The sequence below is a fragment of the Saimiri boliviensis genome, chromosome 5 (genome assembly GCF_048565385.1).
Source record: "Saimiri boliviensis isolate mSaiBol1 chromosome 5, mSaiBol1.pri, whole genome shotgun sequence".
In the NCBI taxonomy this organism is placed as follows: domain Eukaryota; kingdom Metazoa; phylum Chordata; class Mammalia; order Primates; family Cebidae; genus Saimiri; species Saimiri boliviensis.
In genome coordinates, this window is record NC_133453.1 from 33574035 (window position 1) to 33594076 (window position 20042).

Below are 20042 nucleotides of genomic sequence, written 5' to 3' on the forward strand. Positions count from 1 at the left end.
TCCTTCTTTCTGGTTTTCTTTTCCATTTTCTGATCTGCGCAGTTTCCAAATTCTTAATCCAAGTCCTAAAGAGACTAGGACCTTGACATACCTAAATATCTAGAACCACGTTAAAAAAAGATAAATAAAAGGAAACAGGTAAAGTTAGTCTTAACAGAAATCTAGGCATGTCAAAGTCCTAATCTCTTTAGAACTTGGATTAAGAATTTGAAATTTTGCAGATCAGGAAATGAACAAAGAAAATTTGTATTAGTGATGTTTATTTTCAACAGACTTTTAAAGCTTGAGTGCAAGACTCTGCCACATGTTCATATTTTATGCTGCACTCTTCTTATAGGCAATTTTATAGTACAGTAGATTTGACATATCACTTATGCCCTCCCAAATACATCTTTATAGATAAACTCTGCAAATGAATTTCATAAAATGGCACACTTTGCTTCCCAGAGGAGATGTGGCTCAGGAGGCTAGGTTCCTGTGTGTGAAATTATGTTATAGGAAGTTTTTCAGGATCCTCCTCTTGTAGGCTGTAGAAGATAGGGAAGAAATAGAAGTGATATTTGATAGTAAAGGAAAACTTAATTTATTGTGGGATACCATATTTTAGTTCCCAGCAAAGAAGGATGTCAGGTTTAAGCAACCAAGCAAACATTTCTACTCTTAAACCAGTTTAATACCTAGAAAGTAAGGGACTGGAAATCACACAGGCTGTTCTGCCCCTCTAGGTGTACTCGGGTTTTTGTTGCAAATCAAGATGCTTTGTTAAATTCATTTAATGTATTTAACAGGATTGAGCCAAGCACTGCTTTAGTGCTGTTGGTATCATAGTGAACAAAGTGGATGTCTGCATGGAGTAAGCTTATACTCTGGTGGGGAAAACAGACTATAATACACGCAAACAATATGCAGTCTCATTTCAAAGTAATTAAGTGCTATGGAGAAAGTGACAGAATGCTGTTTTACAGGGGATAGTGAGGGAAGTTCTCTAAGAGGAGGAGACATTCAGGCAGAGGCCTGAATGAAGTGAGGCAGCAAGCCTGTTCCAGGCAGAGGGAGAAGTCAGTGCAAAGGCCTTGAGGTGGGAGTCTGCTGGCGACAGCAGTGTGGGTGCATCCGGGACGGGGAGCATCGATGATATTGGAAAGGTAGCCAGGAGCCAGATCATGTAGACTCTATACTGTAGATCCTTGCCTGCTTTTGACTTGTTTTCTGAGAATGATAGAAAGCCATTGGAACATTTAAACTTCAATTTCATCTTAACCTTTTCTGGGTGAATGTCTTTGGCAATCTGGCAAAACCTATGGAACCCTTTGCAGAATGATGTTTTTAAATGCGTAAAATCCAGTGGATGTCAAAGAGGCCATTTTTATGGAAATACGTAGACTAAGGCCCCCTGTCAGAGACACTCAGGTTCTGATTTACATTTTCAAAGGATTGCTTTGACTCTTATAAGGAGACTGTAGGAGCCCTGAATGGAAGCCTGAAGACCAGTGAGATGGTGGGGCTGAGAGCAAAGCTATTTTTATTTCTCCTACAGGGCAGTGGCCTCAGAAGTAGGGTTGTGCAACAGTCTTTTTGAAGGCAAGAAGAAATATGTATGACTTCTATTTATATTTAATTTATTCTCATTCATTTTAATTGGTCTATTGAATATATATTTTATAACATCCTAATAGGACATTAGTACATCTGTATGATTCATGAATAAGCCTACATATATCATAGATGCATGCTCAAAAAGTATTTATGGGAGTGTTTTTTGATCAGTCAATTCTGATGATCATGATATAGGGAGAGTGACCCTGTGAGAAACTAACATAATGCCACACTGGTTTAGACCACATTCCATTTCAGATGAATTTTGTGGGAGAATGTGAGTTCTTGTAAATGTCAGTTCTGTTTCCCAAGCACCCCTACCTCTCCCTACCAGCCCTCATCTGGCTATAAATCTGTTTTCACCTGATCAGAGCTACTGTCACCTCTGTGGTGGCATGTACTCCCCCAGGGAAACAAGTATCCTAGGGTTGTTGCCAGACAGGGAAAGTGGTTCTTGATATTCACCCTAACATTTAGGAGGTCCTGAGGGTGTCTTCTGCCTCCAGCATTGTCAGCTGTGGGGCATAGCCTTGCTGCCTCACCCACCCTCTGTGTGGTATCCTTGCCTTCATTCACATGCCCCTCCTGGACTGGAATCTTGGGTTTTTAAGAATCTCTTTCATCTCCTTGTCTCAGACTACTTTTGAGCATTTTTGTTCACTCTCGTGGCGCAGTGAGCTGAACAGTGCGCCTCATTCCAAGTGCGATACAGCATAGTGTTGTGCAAGGCCATGACAGTTTCGGTTTTATACCTAGGAGAAGTATCTGGAGTGGAGAAAGGAGACAAGGGAAGGTGAAAGAAAGGAGAGTAAAAGAGAAGAGCTGATTTTGCATGAAACCTGCTCTAGTACCACCGACTTGCAGTTTTCCTCCCTCTCATAAAGAAAGCCTTTCTTCTTTTCTTTTATAAAGAAATTCAGCCTTTGATGAAATGAGCAGAAATCTTCAGGTAGGCTTTTAAGGATGAAGACAAATGCATCGTAGCTACAGGTAGGTCCACCCTCCAAGATCAAGCCGTGGCTGTTGCTGTTGAGGGAGATGCAGTCTTGGCCAGGCTGAAAATACTGACAGAAGAATGGGGAATTGGCTTATAGAGGTGGGTACAGAACCTGGAAATAAGGCCAGTCTAACTCCACAATTCCTGTGCCCTAAATATAAAGTCATATTCCCAATCCTTTATATATATTTTTTTCTGCTCCTCTGATTTGGGAACTCTGCCTTCAGGCACTGCTCCTTCATTGGCCTTTCTTGATTATTTTAAATGTTCTATTAGTGAGTATGTGTAGGAATGGCAACTTGTCGGTAAACTAGCCAGATGATGGGAAAATAGCTCGATAAATCACTATAATAGTAACCTGGCTAAAACATCAGGGCACAAAGAGCCTGTCCTCAATATTATTCTGAATAATGACTGTCGCAAGCAGGAAACAATGTCAGGTGATAAGATTCAGAGCTAAGTCAAGCTATCTGCAATTTCTCAGTAGTGGACATAGCCACGAGGATGCTGAAATAGCTCCTGGGTTGGATAGTTGGTTGGTACCGGGAAGTAACTAAGAGTCTAATCATTTCCTAGAGAATAACTACATTCTTGATATTATTTATCAGAACTAGTTAAAGGAATTAAGCAAGAGGAAAAGCAAACAGTTTGAAATGGGAAAAAAAATGCCCAAAGACATTCACTTCAGTCTTCTGCATTTCCCCTGCCCTTCCTGTGCCCTTCAGAACGTGGTTGCCTGTGATGGACAAGTCAGTTCGATTATGGGATTGATTCTGGGGACTAGACATCTCTGCTTGCTGCTGTAGAGTTTCATGGTATATCCTAGGTGCCTCATTGCATTTGGGGTGTATTTGGTCCCCAGGGTTCCAGGAACCTCTAGTTTTACTTTCATTTGAAGGCCTTCGTGGGTGGAGGGCATTTTGAATTTCTTAGGTGCCTCATTCTCCTTGTTTGGTTTGTGCCAGATTTCCCCTGGAGATAGCAGAGCCTAGTGGGTGATCAGTGTCATTAAATAAATGATGCTGGCACGTCTCTCCTACAGGGTACTGGGATCTCTTACTTCCCCTTCTGTGTCCTTCTCACTCAGAGCAGTCCTAAAGAATACTCCATATTTTGGATTCGTTCTCCATCAGTATACTGAAAAAATACTTAAAATTTAAAAGGACTCTCTGTTTCTAATATTTCAGATACCCAGAACGTGTCTTGACTTGGCTTTCTGGAGCCACGAGCTCTGAAGGTTTTTATTGACAGCTAGTTAGATCTGTCTTCCTAATAACCTCTGTGAACACAGGCGGAGGAAAGGGAGTTGAGACAGGAACTGAATACTGACTGCATGCAAGGCTGAACAAACCTGTTTTACTCACAACTGATGGAAACCTCACAGTAAACATAGGTTTATTAATAAGCTCATCCTCATTTAACAGACAAGTATACTGAGTTCTAGAGTCTGGAATGAACACAGAAAGATCTCAAGTATGCTGAGACTAAAGTTTATGTGGCACCTTCTCTTCAGCTAACGCATCTTTTCTAAACTTTTGGCTTAAAGGAGCCAGAAGGTGAACTTTTAACACTGCTCAGTGATTCTTCCTCTTTTTTTCCTGGTTTCCAAAACTGAATGGGTTTCCTCCTGTGCCTCCAGCCCTACTTCATGTCCTCTCGGTTCCCTTTAAAAGAAATGCCTGTGTTTCTCGTTCCTCTTCTCTGTGGGTCTTACAGAGCAGTGGCTCACTAGGGCACCAATTTAATGAAATAAAAATTTCAAGCATGTTTGGTTTGATTCTAGGTGATACAAATAAAGAATTGTGAGTGCTTTGTAGTCAGGTTTAAAAGGAAGGGGAAAGGTGGAAAGAAGAAAGTAGGTCAAGTATAGTACCTGGGTAATGTCTCCTTCAGGGCTGCCTAGTAAAGATTGAGCTTTTAAAAATCAGTAATAATAGGACAGCCATCGTTCTTTGACACCTAGGTATCCTGAAATTTTGAGTTTGGTAGTTTTTAATGCTTATTATTTATGTGACCCTTACATATGCCAGGCATTGTTCTAATTAATATATAATATGCATGTGTGTTGACTTATCTTCTCTAAACCCTTTGAAGTACCTGTTATTATTATCTCTAAGAAAACAGAGGCACAGAGAGGTTTATTAACTTGCCCAAGGTCAGACAATTAAGGACAGAACTAGAAGCTGAGCCCAGGAACTTTGGCTTTAAAGCTCTTAACCACATACTAACCTGCCTCTCAATGACAGGGCTCAGTAACTCAGCTTCATGATTTCACAGATTTCCAAAGATTATTTTTCTTTTTAATTAGAACCAGTCCACCGTACAGTGGGAAGGGTAAATATTTGTCATGTTTGGTGACAGACGTGTTGAGTTAAAAAAAGGTCTAAGGCAAAGTCATGTACTTGCTCTTACATATCCTTCCATCTGTATTTACTGTGCGGAAAGGTCACTTGAGCACAAGTGTTTGAATTTCATGCTCATAAGCAGCTTCCCTGTGGCTAAAACCTTGCTCTCCAAATTGATTTAGAAAAATATTTTACAATGATGTATATTGTTCTCTAATATGAACGTTCTGCAATTGTTAAGCTACAAACATCCTAACTCAGACTTTTTTGATAGTATTTTCCATAAATGCCAGGAATTGTCAAGTGATTTTTGTTTTACTCTCCAATTGTAGTCCTTTCTCCTCATTGTCCATCCATCACATTTACTGGAAGGTACAGTGGCTCTGGGAGACCTAAGCTGTTTGCTTTGTTGGTCAGCTACCTGGCTTCAGCTTGTGGTAGGAGGGAAGGGGAGGTAAAAGACTAAAAAGCCTGAAATGGAAAATGACTGTAGGTTCTAGAGAAAAATAGAATTAGAAGCATTTGTGGTTCAGATGAAAATAGCACATTTCCTTTCTGCCTGGACTGTGGGGGTGAAAGTGCTCCAGGGAATAAAAAATAAATAAAAATTGATCCTTCACCAGTCAAAGGAAATGCTCTGACTCTGGGAACTGAAATGACAGCTCCAGATTTGAGGATCTGGTGAAACCACTTTTGAAGGTTAGCAAAAAAGAAAACAAAAAACAAAACACCAGGAGACTTGGAAAAAAAAAAACAAAACAGTGGTGTACTATGTTAGGAAATCTAGTCTTTCAGGAATGATTTAAACAGCCCTTTCCCAAGCCTGACCAGCAGGCAGCACAGGCTGGTCGGGTGTGAATCCCTTTTGTTCCTGCTGCTGACCACGGTCCTTCCATCTCTTTTTGCAGGTGAGAAGCCTTACAAGTGCTCATGGGAGGGGTGCGAGTGGCGTTTTGCACGAAGCGATGAGCTCACGAGGCACTACAGGAAACACACAGGTGCAAAGCCCTTTAAATGCAACCACTGCGACAGGTAAAGAGAAGTAGAAACTGATGGGCTGGGGAGGAGAGATGGGGAAGTGGGCTGGAGGATGAGCTGCACCTGTGTGCTTGTACGATCAGACTTGATTCACAGGCACCTGGACCTGGGAATGCCTTTGACTTCTCCATGGAGAGAAGAGGTAGTGTGAATTCTTGGTTCAGTTACACAAGCATTTACTGAACACTATTGAGCCAGGAATGAGTGGTGTTAGTCATTGGGTATCAACAAGATGTGACAGATGACTTCAGTATAATATGTAAATGGGTGAGATAGAGAATGGTCACCTGTAGGGACGTCTGATCTTTGTATCAACATCAATACCACTTTCCCTCATCTTTAGTAATGACAAAGAGTAGAAAGCTTGCTTGAGGGAAGGAAGGTTAGGGTTCCTATGACTCTAAGGCTTGTCTCTGAAGCATTATTGGAAATGCATTGTACTGAAGAGAGTTCCCAGTCTTTGGTGGCCCAAAGACTGGGAACTTTCTTTCTTCCTTGAAAATAGGTAAAAGGGTGCAAAAAATGACGAGGCTTTGAGAACTTCTCCTGTAATTCAATTTTAAGCCTTCCACATTTGGTAGTAGAAGAAAGAGCACGTAGCAACAGATACTACCCAAGTAATAGTATCTGACAGCCTGGCATTATCAACCAATAAACCCCAAACTGGAGACTCTGCAGGCCAAGGTGAAGGCAGGATTAGGTTTAGACATAATCAAATAACGGGCTTGCATCTGAGCGTGTTATCCTTCTAATCCTATTTCTGTGTTTAAAAGGAAGCTTAAGAAAATTAACCATCTTTTTAATGCAATAGTAAAGGTCTCAGTTATGATGACAAAAATGCTTCTAATACGATAAAAGCCCCTGAAAGCCTCCGGGTTCCCCAGCTTGCAGGATGGCAGCAGCGGCCTGGCTTTTCTTGGGAGGAAATGTGATCGCTTTTGCATCCTGCCTCCCCCAGTCCCTGTACCCCACACCTCCCCCTCACCAGGCCTTCCTCTGTAGTAGTGTTTGCTTGGTGAATAGGGAAGGAGTGTCCAGGCTCCTTATAAAGGAGTAGTTTTGTTTTTAAAGTGCCTATAAAGGAGCAGTTATGTTTTTCTTTCTTCTTTTTTTCCTCCTCTTCCTGGAGAAGTTATTTTCCTCTTATCTTCATTCTCTAAATACTAAATAAAGACCCCATGCCTCCTGGAGCCCAGAGATAACCTCCCACCCCAGGAGTGAGGAAGTGTACTTCATGCAGTTATTGTCTCCCATTCCCTTGGAACTCTGTTCTGCTACCCAAGAATACAAGTCATTGTTTCATTTCCATCCATTACCTAGAAGTCCTCCTGTGTTTACATGAATCAGCAACTGTCTTCTACAGAGTGTGCTCCAGGAGAGTTTCTCCTTATTCTCCATCTTCCTTCTATTTCCATCTCAAGTTTTCCTGCTTTGTGCCTCTCTCACTCTAGCTAATAAAGAAGCGCTGCAGATGGTGACTTTCTGCCCACAGTCTTTTGAAGGAGAGGGTACTGTTCTATCAACTGGGACCAAGATGAATTCCTTGTGAGTGGTCAGAGTGTGATGGTAGCATGTACATACAAGTTGCCCAGCTCTGAAGGGTATGGAGGCTATTACTTGGAGATTGTGAGCATTATGGGTTGCCATAATTCTTGGATGTGGACAAAGAGTTCTTATGGGGAAATTACCAAAGTTAGTATTCCACTCTTCAAATCAACTGACTTATTGAGAAATTTACAACCTTCCAGCAGTTGATATATTTGGATTTAATCCAGTCTTTTGTATAATTTATGTGGAGAACTATTCCAAATCCATTGGTTATTTCACTGAAAGAGATGTCAGAGATGGGTGGCTTGGTTAGTCTTTTGCTTTGTTTCCTTCACCAAAATACACTACGGTTTCTGGAGCTAGAAATTTGCTGAGCAGATGGTACAAATTCTGTGACATGGTATTTGGGGGAGATGGAGTAGATCAACGTCCTGTGACACAGGCCAACAGTGCATTTTTGACAACGTCAGAAATGAGCTGTATTCTCATTAGTGTCTCATGACAGGCAGCACCTTGGCATTTCAATTGCAGTGATTGTGCTAAGAATAGTCAGGCCTAGGAGGCGGCATGGGGAATTGGAGTGGTCCCAAAGCAGATGAAAGGAAAGCCTGAAGTGACCGGGAGTTGGCATTCCTTAGAAGACGTTTACCTTGAGAAACGGAGGGCATCTGTAGCCGTTGGCAGGACACTGCATCCTGTTGATACCACAGTATATATGTGTGTACCACCCCTTGCCTCTTAAAATTTGAACACTCACACTGCCCTATTTAGAAGCTAAACAGGGTTTAGACTTCCTTTCCCTAAGCATGTACCAAGTCTAACGTATGCTTTTATTTTGCCTATAGGGTACTTTTAAAAAATTCATGACGTTTTTGGTTTGGTTTTTTTTTTTTTTTTTTTTTTTTTTTTGGCCAACATTTAAAATCGTTAAATGTCACACAAAAAAGTTTGTATTTCTGGTGCTGTCTGGAAAAATCAGATTTGGCCACAGTGGGCTCACATTCCCATGTGGCTGTAATTGGCTGGAGCTGAAGAGCAATCATTACCCATTTGCCATAGCCATGTGATGACTATTTTTCCACTGTTCCCACCACTCCCTATGGCTCCACAACTCAAAGGCAAGCCATTGGTTGCCAAGTATTATCCCACTTTCTGTTGTTTCTTCTTACAAGAAGAGCTATACTTCTTTGTATCCATGCCTTATCAGAAGTCGAAACAGATAGTCCAACAGTGCTGTGTTTCTTATACTTGGCCCACAGCACTTAACTTTATCTGCCTGGCCTTACAGACACGGGGCTTTGTGACTTCTGGCTTCAGATTTGGGTTTGGAAAGAGACCACAGTAGTAGTGCCATTTCTTCACCATCTTACTGGAGAGTGCAGCCCTCATGTGACCAGTGGCTAGAGGGATAAGTGGTTTTGCAGTCCACAGCGTGGGAGGCTGCGAATGGTGGTAAATAGGGCTCAGTTTCCAGCAGTATCATGCAGGCACTCATTCTACTGACTGAATCAGCACCGTTATAATCCAGGGAGACTGCTAGTAGTGTTGTACATTCCAGATCGTGGGCAATTTAGAAGGTGCATTTTGATCTTTATGTCAGCCCACTTATTAGTGGTAAGAAATACCAGCCAGGATCGTAGCCCCTTGGTCGCCTAGGAGATTGCTGTTGACTTAATCCCCATGTGACTTTAGTGTGCTTCCTTCCCTCCCTTCCTCCCTCCTTCCCTTTCTCCTTTCCTTCCTTCCTTCCTTCCTTTCTTCCTTTTGAGATGGAATCTTGCTTTGTCATCCAGGCTGGAGTGCAATGGCACAGTCTTGGCTCACTGCAACCTCCGCCTCCTGGATTCCAGCGATTCTCCTGCCTTAGACTCCCAAGAAGCTGGGATTACAGGTGCCCACCACTGCACCCAGCTAATTTTGTATTTTTAATAGAGATGGTGTTTTGCCATGTTGGTCTGGCTGGTCATGAACTCCTGACCTCAGGTGATCCCCCACCTTAGCCTCCCAAAGTGCTGGGATTACAGGCAGGAGCCACCACACCAGGCCTTGTGTGCCTTTTTCATGAACAAGAGAAATGACTGTGGGGTTGACTAGGTCTCCATTATGCACAAATTTCAATCATTAAGGACCTTCTTATTTAAGGTAACCTGGCTGCTGTTTAGTTATAAATACCCTCTAGGGGTATATTGCCCTTAAAATTATTTGATTCTGCACTTCTAGATGCCAAGTTTATCTATTACCTTTTACTGTTCCTATGTGGAATTCAGTAAGTATAAATTAATAAGTATAAATTAATCATGACTAAGCTCCTTGCTGGGGTATTGAATTTAAATTAAAACCTCAATAGTGAGGGACCAGGGCTAATCCTAAGCATCATATTTTTTTTCCTTTTGGAATTTGAACAAATAATGATGCTCATTTGATTCAGTAGGGGTGCAATTACATTTCATACCATGTTAAAGATTTAGTTTACTTTTTTCCACTTTTTTTACCCTGAATTTGAAGGATAAAGGGAGATGCTTATACTTATATCATTAAATACCCAGTAATTGGTAAAGGCAGAAACAAAGCCAAGCACATACATTACTGAGTGGTTTTTTCAAATAAAGTTCTGTATCAAGAATACTAATTTTTGCACTGCCAGGCCCTCTCTTCACCCCTTCCCATCTCTTGGACAGGCAGGCTTCTGGGTACCTGCATTGTTGCCTTCTCACAGGCACTTCCTACCCAGGCCTGACCAGCTTAACCTCAGGATTCATTTTCTAGTGGCCACCTTGACCACTTGCCACAAATTTAGTATCCTGTTTATTTACTTTTCAAGTTTATCATCTTACAGTTCTGTAGGCTAGAAGGCCAACATAGGTTTCACTGGGCTAAACTCAAGGTTTTGGCAGAGCTGCATTTTTCTCTGGAGGCTCTAGGGGAGTACCATTGTACCATTTCCTTGCCTTTTCCAGCTTCTAGAAGCTGCCCACATTCCTTGGCTTGTGACGCTATTCCTCCATCATTAAACCCATTGAATTTTTCCTCATGCTGACATCTCTCTGGTTCTTTCTTTCGGTTCCCTCACCCACTTTTAAGAACCCTTTTGATGACATTGAGCCCACCCAGATAATCCAGAATAATCTCCCTATTTAATGTCAGCTGATTCATAAACCAATTCCATCCATAACTTTAATTGTTTATTATGTAACCAAATATAGTCCCAATGTCTGGGCATGAAGTGTAGACATTTTGGAGGGAGCATTATTCTGCCTACCAGAAGATCCTTAAATTGACAGTCCAGCTCTCCCTTCTTCTCGATGTGGCAAAGCAGATATGAGTAAGAGTGTAGGCTCTGGCGTCAGACTACCTGTGTTCGAATCCTGCTTTGACCTCTTTCTGATGAATATGTCATCTGGTAGTGGGAATAAGAATGGTACCTTCTTTACAGGGATCTTAATAAAGATGTTTCATTTAAAAAAGAAATACCTACAAACAGAATGTCCCAACTTGAATCTTCTTTCTCCAGGTTGTTGGGATAAAAGAAGGAGGGAAAGAGGGAAAAAGAAGGAAGAAGGAGGCCAGGGAGGAAGAGAGGGAGGGAGGGAAAGAGAACAGGCAGTGGGCAATACTGAGTTGTACCCTCAGGATAAAACAGAGTTATACCATTTAGATGCTGAATTCCCTGCAGGTTATATTGCTCTTTCTGTGTACCAGTGACATGGAGTACTAGTTTTAAAGAAACTGTAGTGGCACTGTTTTATAGCAAACCAAACCCCCTTTCGAGGCATCTCTAAGGGTTTATCTAAGTATCTTCCTCATACAAAGTCAGGGCAGGAAGTAAGTAAGTGGGTATAATTGGAATTGTTATTATGCAGCATGCTATTGGATTAGATTGTTTTCTGTTGGTCTTTTTTCATTTTTATGTGGTTTTCGTTTTACCTTTGTCCCATTTCACTTCATTTCTTTGGCATTTTGTCCTACACATGTACCTATTTAAGGAATGGACACAAACAGGAGGTATGGAGAATGTTGAGGTCAAGGGAAAGGGTGGATATTTTTTGTTTGTTTTAAGAACGAACAAATATAGGGAAATCCTGCACTAAACAGGAAACCCTGCTGACCTGAACAGCTCAGCTTGCTAACATTCTGACAGGAGCTTTGGGGCTGCAGGGGTGTCTCAGGCTTCACGGAGCTTGGAAACTTTCTCACAGGTAAGAAAGCAGCTAGTTTCAGGCGAATGGTCTTGAGGGGAAAGTATACACTCAGAGCTAAGAATGACTAATGTCATGCAGGCTGACTTCACTGGGATTTCATTCAGAACCTGATTAAAGCCTACAGGGATTTGGAAACACCCACACTATTAGTTACAGATACAAAAACCTGACTTAGACTGCAGTTAGCTTCCAAGGGTATTTATGAGCTCAGGTAACTAAGAGGATCAGAATTAGATTTGTCTTTAGGCTTGGTTGGATCCAGCTTCTCTGTTATGATCATCAGAACTCGTTCTATTCCCCAGATCCCCTTTTTCTCTGTGGACTTCATTCTCAAGCCAACGCTTTCCTGCAATGGCAATATAGACACCAGTCGCTCCAGGATCACAGTGGAAAGAGAGCTGCTCTCTTCCAATAATATTTCAGTAGATGTCCCGGGCTCGCTTTCATTGGCCTTTTCAGGTCACCTGACTGTTGCTTAGCTGAGTACTGTGGGCACAACTTCAGCCTCACACAAATGAGAATGCAGAAGGGTTGCTACCTAGGAGAATATCAGACAGCTGGTGTTAGAGGAAAGAGGAAAGAAGATGACCACTGGATCCACTCTGACGTGAGAAAGGCACTAAATTATGGGCCTTAGGCTCCAAGAAACACCTTAGCCTCAGTTTCCTTCACCCCGCTCCTTGCTGCTCCAACAAACCCACACACAAAGGGTGAGAATACCTACCATGGAGGGTTGCTGAGGATGGCATGATATTGGGAAAAATTCCTAGTGCAATGCCTACATATTGTAACATAGTAACTGTGAGCACTCATTTCTTTTATTTTGACTTGAAATGGAGCAACTTATAAGCCTATAAGAATCACAAGCGGTATTTCTAGGCTTTCATTGTAAAGCTTAGGATTGAAATCTGGGTGTGGAAGTTTCAGAATTCCACCCTTTGATGATAGAGACTAATTATTCTTTATTGTATTTACAGTATGCGGGCATGACACGGGTTTCAAAAGTACTTTCCCACCCATTCTTCTTTAATTATCACAATTATGATTATAACAGTTAACATGCACTGAGATCCTATAAAGTGCCAGGCAGTATTCTGAGTATCTTACATAGATCATCTCATTGAATCCTCACAACCCACCTATGAGGGAAACACTATAATTATTCCCACTCTACTGAGGAGGAATTAAAGTACGGAGAGGTTAATGTACTCAGAGTCACACAGCTACTGGAAGAGATGGAATTTAAAACCGAGCATTCTGCCCCTTAAACTTACTTTCCCAACACATGGCCGTATTTCTCAATACCTGTGTACTGTCTCTGAGTGAAGTAAGGGAAATTATTTCCTAAGGAGTGATGCAAGTCAAGCTGTTTGCTGGGAGCTCTCTAATAACCTTCTTGTTTATATCTCCTAGGTGTTTTTCCAGGTCTGACCATCTGGCCCTCCATATGAAGAGACATATCTAAAAAACCGAAAGGCCAGAGTTGCTGTGGCATCGGCCAGTGTCTAAAGGAAATGCCGTGAGGCAGGGGGCTGGACTTCAGGCGGGGACTCATTGCTTCGCAGAAGAAAGTTCTCACTTATAAACCTCTGTACACACACAGACACACACATGTACACACACTCACACACAGACCAACACACATATACACTGTCATGCACTCAACTATATTTAAAATATATACGTCTATTCTTTATGCCTTGCCCTAGCCAGATGGAAGAAGATAAGAAGGAAACCAGGTGAACTCAGCAAGGCAGACTGGCTGCTTACTTCAGCACTATTGGAATTATTTCCCGCTGTTGCCAATGGAAATCAAAGAAAATGGATGTGACGTCTCTGCAGGTGGACGGCATTCCGAGGGGCTTATTTAACTTGCTTCTCAGTGCAACTTGATAGGAGAATCCAGCATCTTAAAGTTGCATATGTGTAGCACTAATGTTTCTTTTTAAATAGTTGGGGGAAAATGACCTAGAAAACCAAATTGCAGTTTGGTAGCCAAAATTAACTCTTGGTTTATTTGTCCTTTGTGTGTGAAAAGTCCTACTATTCCGTGCGTCAGACGTCCTCACAGAACTGTTGATTGGTTTTGGTTCTTCTTAGTACTATTGAGATCTTTCGCGTCGATCCCAACGGCCTTAGCGGCAGCAGACTCTGGAATAACACCTTACACCTTTCTGGCCTGCATTTCTGTAGACTTCACTCTCAAGGGAGGAGTTTTCTTTTCTTACTTTTTGACTCTTGCACACCATATGCACTAGGGATTCTGGAAACTTCTAGCATGACTGCAAAGTGGCCAAGAGAATAAAGTCCTTGATGATAAATCACAGTATATCCCTTGAGCCTCACCTTATTGCCAGTGCTAGATTTTTTCTTTTTAATCTCTCCGTTTTTGCTAATGAAAACTTGAAAAGCTTATTTGGAAGCTTAAATGTTTTATCTTTTCTCCATGGACTAAAGCTCTCCAGGACTCTCTCGGCACCTGGATGTCCAGCTCTCGAAGCAGCCAATCAGATGGGACATCACAGTTCTCTCATCCTCCTTGAGGCATGATGACCTCAGCTCATAGTGATCAACCGTTGTGCTGTGTGTCATTGCTACCCCATAACCAGTTACAGCATAGATGTCGCTAGTCTCAGAGGGCAGCTGCGTATTTAATTTAACTCTGGTTTATGACCTGACAAAAAGCCAAAAATATCACTCTTTCCAGGAGTGGGGAAAACTGAGGATGCCTCCCAAGTCTAGTGGCTTCACAAAACATCATCCTGTCTTCCTGTCTCATGCCCACTGAGCTCCTGTCCCCCACTTGTTACAATACACAGTTTAAAATGCCATTGTGGGAGTGAAGGGTTGACATTTAAGGAAAAAGTTGAGGTGTTTCTCTCATGGGCTGTCTAAAAGGAAAGAGAGAGACACATTTGTTTGTTTCTTTCTTTTGTTTTGGCTAGGCCCACCATGGCTTGTGACCTAGAACCCCCAGGATTAACAGAGGCGTCACATTTACTCTGCAAGCTGACTCCAAAGGAGTCTATAGTCCTTACCTGTCATACCACACACACACATCCAATACTGGTCTCTATCTACCCGCATTCCTAGCTAGCTGGCACTGGCCTCAACTCCAAAGACTGCCTTTAGGACCATCAAATGGCCTATGCAAGCAAGCGGGGTGGTTATTAGGACAGATTGTATATTTTGTATATTCTGGGACCATCCCTTCAAGACACGTCTATAAAACAAAAATGGCGCTTGGTCCACACATGGTTGCTGCTCCCTCCTACCAGCTGGCTCCCCTCCTGTCCTCCTTTGACTGTTTGACTCATTGACTGTTAAAATGCCACCCCATACATATTTGGGATGCAAAACTGAAGTCAAAAGGAAATAATAATATAAGAAACACAAACATATAGACAGCAACCTTCAAGATCTGGGTTTTCAGCTTTCTGCAACTTTGTTTTCACTGAAATGTTGAAACTACTCGTCTGAGGGCAAAGGAACCTCCCCACAAATGCTGTAGCTGCCAGTTGGACACTTGAGGCATTTCGAGGTCTGGCCCTATTTTCTTTCTCCTTTTTCTTTTTTCTATTTAGACCAAAAAAAAAAAAAAGACAAAAAAACAAAAAAACAAAAAATGCAAAACAAAAAAAAAGAAAAAAACACCCTTACACACACACACACACACACACACACACACACACACACACACACAATCTTTCCATTTGCCGGAGGCAATTAAATGTATGTTAGTTGGAGGGTATTAAAAAAAATCAGTTTTATTCCAAAGATTTAAAACTAGACATGACTTAAAAACAATTTCTGGAGCACTGCTTGCTGACAATCTCATAGTTCTCTACTGCATTTGAGTGCATTTTGTGGCCAGTCCATCAGGGCGTACCATGGGATTATATTTGAATGTGTGGTGCATCCTTCCTGGATGAAGGATGTGTGAGGGACCTTGAACCTCAGCTGTATTAAACTGTAGCCCCTCCAGTCAGTGCACTAGATGAAACTTTAGACACCCTGAATTCTGTTGGTTCCTTTCTTTTCCTTTACGTAGCAGCCTCCAGCATGAATGCACGCACACGCCAGGGATGGCATTAAGCCGTGGCCGCCACGATTTGCAAATGTTCTTTCCCCAGCTGGAGCTGCTCTTGCCTCTCGAAATGCTATTATTAAGGGTTTATAATACTTAATTTAATTTTCAAACTGACCAATGCAAGGCTCTATTAAAAAGAAAGTTTAAAAAATGCAAAAGAGTAATCATTGCTTGTTTGCTCCCTATTGTCATCTGTGGTCTCATTTGAATGTGGCAGAACAAAGGCCCTTTGGTCCTCATCAGTGTCTGAAATGTTCAGTAATTTCTCTCTCTTTTGTATCAGTGAGGTCCTTTGTAATCTGCTCCTGACCTTTCTTGGAGCAGGGTGCATTGAAACTCAATGGTGGTGCTTGCTTGCTTCAGAGTCATTTGTTGACTGTGAGAATTGGCCTAAGAATTTGGTGGGTGCTAAGTGGATGGCTTTGAAACTGTTCTTCTTTAGCCCAGTTGACACCTGTGAATGATCACCAGTCCTGATCATGTTGGAAATGGATTTGTAATAAAATGTCCATCACCTCTGAAATGGCAGAGATGATTGCTAAGAGCCTCTAGAGCTACCAGGTTTTCCAAGAAATAACCTGAAGACATTTTGCTCCCAAGAGGACTGGTTATTTAAAACAGTGCATTAATGGAAATTTGAAACACATTAAACCCCTTTCTCATTTCAGTTGTTATATCCTAACGTTCCAGGGGATCCCAAATTTGAAAGGAAAATCCCAGCCTGGTGTTTCTGGTGGTGTCCTAACAAGCATGCTTTTATCCAGGGTTCAGAGTTGGACATGTAGAAAAAGAGTTTCTAAGCCACTGACTTTTTTTTTTTTAATTTCAAATTATACTTCTTTCTCCTTCCACATGACTGTAAGTCATAGACATGGAAACCTGAAATTACAATGCTGCTCCTATCTACTGGCCTCCTGTCCCTCTCGTGGTTAATGGCTTAGCTCAATGCCTGGTGGTGATGAGTATTATGTCCAGAAAAAGAGATGTTCGGATTCCATGACAAAGCTGCATTTTTGTAAAAATATTGGAGACCCCAAAATGAACTTCATGCTGACCATTTCCTCTTCTCTGTGTGCTTTCCCTTGCGAAGCCCTTCAAATACCCTCTTCTGTCGACGCCATCTCCTCTCCACCTGCACCTCTTGTGCCCTTTATACATCTTTGATTGCCTGATGATAACAGGGTAAAAGGACAGCCAACCTCATGCCTGATTAGCAGAACCGAATCCTAGTTTTAAAAAAATCTTCTCTGGCTTTAGAGAAGATTTTATAAGGACTTTTGTTTGGGATAAGCTTTCCAGATTATCCATGTCTATTTGCATCAAAGGGGAAAGAAATGGGCTTTCGGATGGCTCTTGCAATGCATTCGGAACACTGCCTCTTGCCTTCATTCCTGCATTTTATGGCAAAGCCAAAAGAAATAAACTCAAGTTGCAAGAACAAACCCCAGTGACTACTAGTTTTGATGGTTCAAATGATTTCCTTTACGGAAGTCACTTTATAAAATGTTAAATATGGCGGGAAGTGCTTTTGTCTTCTCTTTTGCATGAGTTGCTTTTAGGAGCAGGAAGAAGGTAGGCAAAGTAAGATAAAGATGCAACACATTTAACTACAAAAATCAGGTTCATTTTTTTACTTTATTATAATTTTTTTGAAGTCTTATGAAGGCCAGCATTTCTGGCTGCAATTTTGCATCCAGAACATTGTCAAAATGAACATTCAGTAAGTAGAACCTGATTGAAATTTACTCCTGGAAGCTTTCCTTTGCATTTTCGAGAAGTGGCCACCTGCCACGCGCAAGAGTCGGGGGGTAGGAGAGAACTCAAATTCTGGGTGTCTGGATTAAATTTCGGTAAACATGGTGATATCTCAGTTTGAAAACTAGAGGGCCTATCCTGAGTGTACATCAGTGTCTCTTTGATGGCCTAATTTCCTCAATGAGGATCTTTGGGAATACTTGAGATGGAACAACAGGAATGTGTGAAAGAAAGCAGAAACTTGTAAATAACGTGACATCTCATGATGAACTGCCTGAGGCTTCAGGGTTTTTTCTTGCTGTTAACACTCTTAAATCTCCTCTGTTGGTTCCTGATAGATCCCAGAAAAGGGAAAAATAAAGCTGCAATTAACTTTCTTATTTGCATCCTTCCAATATAGTACTGTATTCTTCAGGTGTTTTGCATTTAACATAAAAGTCCTCGGGAAACAGGTGTCAAAAACAGAGAGAGAAATCCTGGGCCATCACTTCACAAATATCCCAAACACGATATTCTTAAACAGGGCTCCCTCTCAGTGGTCATGAGGGAAGGTTGATACGTTCTTTGTTGGGGACTGTTTATACAATTTTTTTTTTCAACTGTGAGCTTTGGAATCGTTACTTGCTGTGAGTCCAGCTTCTGTCTACTGCCATAAGATGGACCCCACGTCAGCATAATGAGGGTGGTATATATGCTCGCACCTAGAGATGTGCATATGTACCTGTCGTACCTTCACGGAAGGAAAACAGGCTACCGACGTTTCAGAGGAGTAGCCACCAGTGCCTAATATCTTTTTGGGGGGGGGGATGGATGCTTATAATTGCCAGTATATCGAAACCACACTGGGAGTTCCACATAGTGGGGAGGGGTTAGGGGTGGGCAGAGGGGACATTTTAAACCTAGGCCTTTGGACTGGAGGCAGAATGATTTCTGCAAACCTAGGTCCTGAAGGCTTTGGGGCTTATTGGCTGGTTCTCAACCTTTTTGTTTTTTCTTCCCAGCATGCATTTCCTATCTAAACCCAGACTTAGTTTAATTTCCTTATCTTTCACTTCTGCTTCATTCCAGGGAGGAAAAATACACCTGTTATGGCCAAGATCTCCTTGCTAACACAGAGGCAAAAATAAATGTCTAATGTTTTTGAAGCCTCCCCTTCCTTTCCACAACCTCCCCCTCTTCAAGCTCCTTCTCCCACTTCCTACTCCCACCCACACAACTTCCCAGCCACCGAAACTTTTCTTTCAGATCTCTATTATCCTCTTAACAGTTGCTTGAGTAAGTTTATTTTTGCACTATACATTTTCTTTTTGCCAGATGTGTCTAACAAGTGTGTTTGGAGAGACCTACTCCCAGCCCCCTCCCCTTCCCCACCTCCCCCCGTCACATTCTCTCAGGCCTTCTCTGGTATTTATAATATATCACAGAAGTACCCAGTCTTATAGCCCTCGGTTATGCCTTTTTTTGACATTTTATTTTTTTTAAGCTTTTTATATATATATATAAATATATTACTTTGTCAAGTTTTTTTGCTGTACAAAAGTCTTAAGATTTAAAACTATTATTTGTATTATATGATGGTGGTATGTTAATGTTACAAAATTATTAATGAAGAAAAAATTTATTTTTGTTACTGGTCTGTTTCATAATTCTTTTTTAAATTGGTATATTGTAAGATATCTATGCAAAAAATGTTATGTGACGCATTTTTATTTAAGAATGTAATATGTGTAATAAACAGTAGAATGTGTTTGGCCTTGGAATGCTTTACTGTATTTATCCTTGGCTTGTTTCACTGGGGAAAAAAGTCTTCGAAAAGGCACAAGTGGGTACTTACATACTGCGTGAAAGTTTTCTTTCTCTGAGAAAGGGAAAGCAAAAGGTTGTATTAGGTTATCTTCATTTGGGAGGTTGTTGTGTGTGTGCGCGTATGTGTGTGTGTGTGTGTTTGTGTGTATTTTATCGTTTCAATGAGGTAGCTCAGTGCCCAAATAAGAAGGGTCACTGAGTTTATTTCTTCAAGGAGAAAAAGCCAATTGTTGGAAGTTATGAAAAACAATGTTTTAGAATGAGATAGATCATGAGATGTTATTTGTTTAGGGGGTTGGGAGAGCCTTATTGAAAGCAGTTTATTTGGTGAGAGGAGGAGGCAGTTTATTGTTTAATAGGAACCTATTGGGAAAGGCTCATTGGAGCAGTTTGTGGAGTAAGGAGGAAGGGGAAAGGTCAGAGGGAATAATTTAGGTGAGGGGTAGGGGCAGTAATACGACAGGAGATGGTTGATAACAGAGTAGGGAGGAAATGGGTAACCAGAAGCCAGGAAATCCCGATGGCTATGGAGAGTACAAAAAGGTAGATGGAAATACAAGCAGCTTCGGACCCTGAGAATAGAGGGCGATGAAAGCCCCAGGGAAAATTCTCAGAACTGAAAAGTACTAAAATCTCTGCCACATACGACTTCCAGGAAAGAGCATCAC

At 41.5% G+C, this 20042-nt stretch overlaps 1 protein-coding gene across 5 annotated transcripts in view; it reads left to right on the forward strand.

The window, feature by feature from the left end:
• The window catches only part of KLF7 (KLF transcription factor 7), a 93029-nt gene extending 73701 nt beyond the window's left edge, over positions 1-19328 (forward strand). For all 5 annotated transcript variants that reach the window (XM_074399161.1, XM_003925610.4, XM_074399163.1 and 2 more), the window contains 2 exons: positions 5847-5970; positions 13137-19328. In XM_074399161.1, the coding sequence (XP_074255262.1) occupies positions 5847-5970; positions 13137-13188 (176 nt within the window). In that variant the 3' untranslated portion in view covers positions 13189-19328. The remainder of the gene's footprint in view (positions 1-5846; positions 5971-13136) is intronic.
• Positions 19329-20042: the final 714 nt, after the last annotated feature.